This window comes from Venturia canescens, chromosome 6 (genome assembly GCF_019457755.1).
Source record: "Venturia canescens isolate UGA chromosome 6, ASM1945775v1, whole genome shotgun sequence".
In the NCBI taxonomy this organism is placed as follows: Eukaryota; Metazoa; Arthropoda; class Insecta; order Hymenoptera; family Ichneumonidae; genus Venturia; species Venturia canescens.
In genome coordinates, this window is record NC_057426.1 from 1696918 (window position 1) to 1701412 (window position 4495).

Below are 4495 nucleotides of genomic sequence, written 5' to 3' on the forward strand. Positions count from 1 at the left end.
CGCCGTACTACCCATACAATTTTATGCTGTATTACTCCGGTTACTCCTTCTCTCTCTTTCTCGCTATAGCTCTCGTCGCGATATTCGATTGTTCAGTATTGCCAACCCTCAAAATGTTACGCGCAACAATTTTACGATTGACGAGACGATATGGCGACATAACATTTGTATTGAAAATAAATCTTGGATTGTGCACAATTACCGAATAATCGTCTCTTGTTTATTATCGCATTTCCAGCTTAATAATGATACTCTTTTGTTTCCTCCGTCAATTCGCTCAATGTAATTACAAAATATGTAAATGCAGTATAGGTGAAGAGAAATTTGAGATATTTTCGCGCTCTCGCACAGGGCCATTGAACCTCCTGTTCGTATATTTACAATAATGAGCAAAAAAAAACATTGGTCACGTGCGGTACGAAACGGTATCCCGCCTCGCGCATGGCTATCGCAATATAATTTTTTACAAATAAAATAAATGCCCACAGGTCCATTTTTTATAACAGCTCACACGATATAGCCGAACGTGCGTTACAGCTCTTGCCATGGCTTATCATAACATTTCATCAATCAGCTAATACTCGGATGATTGACAGAGTTCAATCGTATAGACTAAAAATGTTTTTATAGTGCAATTTTCATAAAAGTTCTTGCTGCATAAATTGAAATATTGTGGAAAGTAGGCAAACGTAGAATAGATCCAAAGAGTTATCGCGGTTCTAGTTAGTCTTTGACAGATGAATTATCAATCAACGCTATTATCGATGTCTTGATATTTTATAAGTGAAACAAATGAATGGATGCTTTTGTTGTTTTGTTTTCTTTGTAGCCGCTGGATTGGCAAGACTGTGTTGTCGAGTTGGAAGGTTTGATTTTCAACCACGCATTTCAGTAGCGCCACCATCAAACGCACAATCATTGTGTACTTCCGGTCAAACCTATCGCTTATCGTTTCACGACGCCGATACTTTCTCATATCGTGAAAAACCGCTCGTAAAACTAAGCGAAAGAATTCAATTATCCGTCATTACGAGATATATCGATACAAATTGAATCCACGAAGCTCGGCGGAGAATCGTCAAGAATAAAAATACACCAAGCTTCTCCTACCGACCGGAAGTCCCTGGCTCGTGTGTGCGTTTGTCACACCGACACAGCGTATACGTCACAGTGCGATTATTCGATAACTGAAAAATAATGGCGACTGCCGTACCCTCACGATTTGCCGTGCTGAGCATTGACGACGACGATTTCAAGCCGAAAAAAGTGCAAAAACCATCTAGCACCGGAAAATCTAATCCCAAAGGCAGCAAAAATGACAAACAAAAGCAACAGCCTAAAAAGGACGAAAAAAAGAAAACGAATAAGGTAGGTCGAACCTTTGTGTGTGTTTTTTTCCTCTCGACCAATGGACGTTAGCATTCACTACGGAGAATGGCGGGAATTTTTGAACTCCAACTTGGTATCGATGTTCCCTCATATTTATGTACGAGTCGCGATATTACTGGTTGCAATTGAATGACTATTACATTTGATTTCAATTTAATAAATTAAAATTTCTTATTCTTGGCCAATGTCCAGTCATGTCGATCGGAATGATGTTCAGGGATTTATTGAATTATTTTTGCAGAATAAGAAGAAGAAAGGTAATAACGAGACTCAACAGTGGGAACAATGGAAACAAAAAGACTCAATGGTAAAAGTAGCACATTGTTTTTCATTATTAGCAAAAACAGTCAAAGAAATTTGGAAATAAAGATATTTGATTCGTACATGATTTGAAGGCGATAGAAGAGACCTATGAACAAGAACTGCACCAGGCGATATTGCTGTCAAAACTGGCTTACGAAGCTCAAGGTGAAAATGGCAGAGCGTCCAAAGATCAGGACGATACTAAAAAGGCCCAAAGCAACAAAAAGTCTAAAAAGGCAACAATGTCACTGGAAGAATTCAACAATTTAGGTGCTAGTGCCTCCGTCACAGAAGCAAATACAGTTACGAGTATTGAGAATAAAGATTCCAAAACAAAAGGTATGCAAAAATAGTCCCCAGCGTGAATATTAAAAAATTGCAAAACCTCCAGACGGAAGACATTAAAATTCACAACGTTTCTATACAAAAGAATATTCGATTCTTTGTTTCAGTATCAGACACAGAATTTTTCGATCGAGTTGAAAGAGAAACAAAAAACGAGATTACAAAAAGCAAAGAGAAAGATATTCTCAAGTCGAGATTTAATCAACTTGACGACGACATAACGTCTGCTCAACTCAAGGTCGAAGTCGAAAAACGTGACGATCAAATCACTCAGTTAAGGCTCGAAGTTGAATCTCTCAAGGACGAGTTAACCCAGGTCAAGAATAGGAATCGAAAGCTTTATCAAATTCTATCACATGGAGAGAGTAAGTACTTCGTCAGGATTTTGGACGAAAAAAATTAATCAATTTACCAAAAAATATTCTTCAAAATCGTAGAAAATCGTGAAAAGAATGAGTTTTTATTGGTCTGTGAATAAAGCTCGTGCTTCCTCTTTTTTCTTTTTACAGTGAAGGACAAAGCATCCGTTCTCGCGGAAGTTACAAAACTGCAAGAAATACGGGAGGAGTTGACCCTCGAAGTGACGTCTCTGCACGCTCAATTGGAACAGGAAAGATCAAAAACGAGAGCATCGAGCACGGACGCTAAAACTACAAAACAAAACGTGAGTTTGCGACGATTCGTCACATAAACGGGAGGAAAAATCTATCGAAATTGATCGTTAATGCAATTGTTCGATTGTCGTAGAACAAGAAAAGACCAGCCACGGAAAATGCCTAAGAAAATGTTGCACTCGTGGCTTTTGGAGAAAAAGCAACAAGAAAAAAGCACGATCTCACCAAGTTTTTTATATGCGAATGATTACCGGCAACTCGAATGGCAACGGGCGTCAAGATACGTGCTCGTTAGAAAAGTTAGAGGGCATAAAAGGCGGTAAAACTCCAACATTCATGAAAAAGACTTTATCTATTAAGTTTGAATGATTTTTGAAATGATCGTACGTTTCGATCGATATTTTTTTTCTTTCATTTTTCCCCTTCGAAGTGGCATTTTTACTTTTAACATTTCTTAATACAACATTGTTATTTTTCCATTCTTCCATACTCCGTAAATTGAAAAGATAGAAAAAACAAATCAATTTACACAAATGGAGTTATAAAGGTTAAGTATCTTTAGCGATTCCTGAGCGTGGCTTGAGGATAATTACGAATATTTTTGAATAAACAGAGCGGTCCATGGCACCAGTGAATTTTCGGATGTTGTTTGTGTTGATTATTTGAAAAATGAGGAATTCTAAAAGGGACAAAAGAAAACGCTACGGTGCGATAATTTTTTTCGTGCTCGTCCACGCCGAGGTTCTTTTCCGCATCAACGATTCGGAGCTCTTTCATGCGGCATCCGGGAACGCACTCCTCTCCGGCGTGTAGCGCTAAGCTTCATCCGGATTAAACGTATACGCGCGTTCATTTTTATATGAAAAAAAGAAGAAAATAAAAGATTAAAAAAAAAAAAAAAATTAAAAAAAAAGTCTTCCGTCCACTCTTTTATCTCGAGCTTTTTTATATCGAGGGTTGGGAGAGAAAGAGAAAAAAAAAGAGACAACAGTTCGATAGGATTCGCAGAACGGCCGGGCCTTTTTTTTGTCCTCGTTTTTTAAATAGAGATTTTTTCGTCCTGCTTCACAATGCGCGTTGAAAGTTTAATCCGAAAAAAGCGTCAAATTTCTTTTGTTCTCGTTTTTTGTTTCTTTACAGGCCGCACGAATGTTGGAAAGTGTGCACTTTTGATGGGAAAAAATGTGCCCGTAGGTTTTTCGTCAATTTACAAATGAAGAGCGAAGCGGAACGAAGAATCTTTGCCAAATTTTTCCATCACACAGTCGAGCACATCCTTTAGCGGTAGACGAAGGAAAACTCGAGGATTCGAGTCGCAGCGGGATAAAATGTGTACGCGTTTAAGGGGGCTCGAGGGGCTGCGGGAGCGTTCTATTCAACTCCCGAATGGAGATCTTGACCAATAAAAGGGGCATTAGCGCTAAGTGGGCGCCTCGCCTACTCGGTCACACTCACCCCCGCGCAACCTCTTTTCACCCTCCTCTCGCTCGTCATCCCCGGAGCCCACCTCCTCCAAGAGACAGCCTCGTCGTCGTGTGCTGCTCGAAGAACAAGGGTCGTTTGTCAGCGAAGGCTGTGAACATTCTCACGTTATTCATCCTAGCACTATTTCGAGGACAAATTTTCACTGCCCCATAAAGTGAGCTCGATCAAATATTCATCAGCGTTTTCATCGTTTCTAAATCGCCCAGTCCTAAAGCTCCCTCAAAATTACAGTCATCGTAATGATGCTCAAGAAAAATATACAAAAAAATACATTTTTACAACGAAACGTCAATCTTACGCAGACTTTGACATTTATTTATCCCGTTTTCAAGGAAAACGAATTGTTTGCGAGTCACAGT

The 4495-nt window shown here is 39.2% G+C and overlaps 1 protein-coding gene across 1 annotated transcript; it reads left to right on the forward strand.

The window, feature by feature from the left end:
* The first annotated feature begins 904 nt into the window (after positions 1-904).
* LOC122412351 (G kinase-anchoring protein 1-like) lies at positions 905-3286 on the forward strand. The gene is made up of 6 exons (XM_043421822.1): positions 905-1368; positions 1631-1696; positions 1785-2031; positions 2145-2402; positions 2547-2701; positions 2785-3286. Exons 1-6 carry the CDS (start codon positions 1198-1200, stop codon positions 2815-2817), a joined length of 930 nt encoding a protein of 309 aa, XP_043277757.1. The 5' UTR covers positions 905-1197; the 3' UTR covers positions 2818-3286.
* The last annotated feature ends 1209 nt before the right edge of the window (positions 3287-4495 follow it).

Excerpts from the sequence above, each read along its gene's own strand:
- LOC122412351 (XM_043421822.1), top strand. The coding sequence starts at position 1,198 with ATGGCGACTGCCGTACCCTCACGATTTGCCGTGCTGAGCATTGACGAC. Across the intron at positions 1,697-1,784 it reads GGAAACAAAAAGACTCAATG|GCGATAGAAGAGACCTATGA; the intron begins GTAAAAGTAGCA and ends CATGATTTGAAG. Across the intron at positions 2,702-2,784 it reads CTAAAACTACAAAACAAAAC|AACAAGAAAAGACCAGCCAC; the intron begins GTGAGTTTGCGA and ends CGATTGTCGTAG.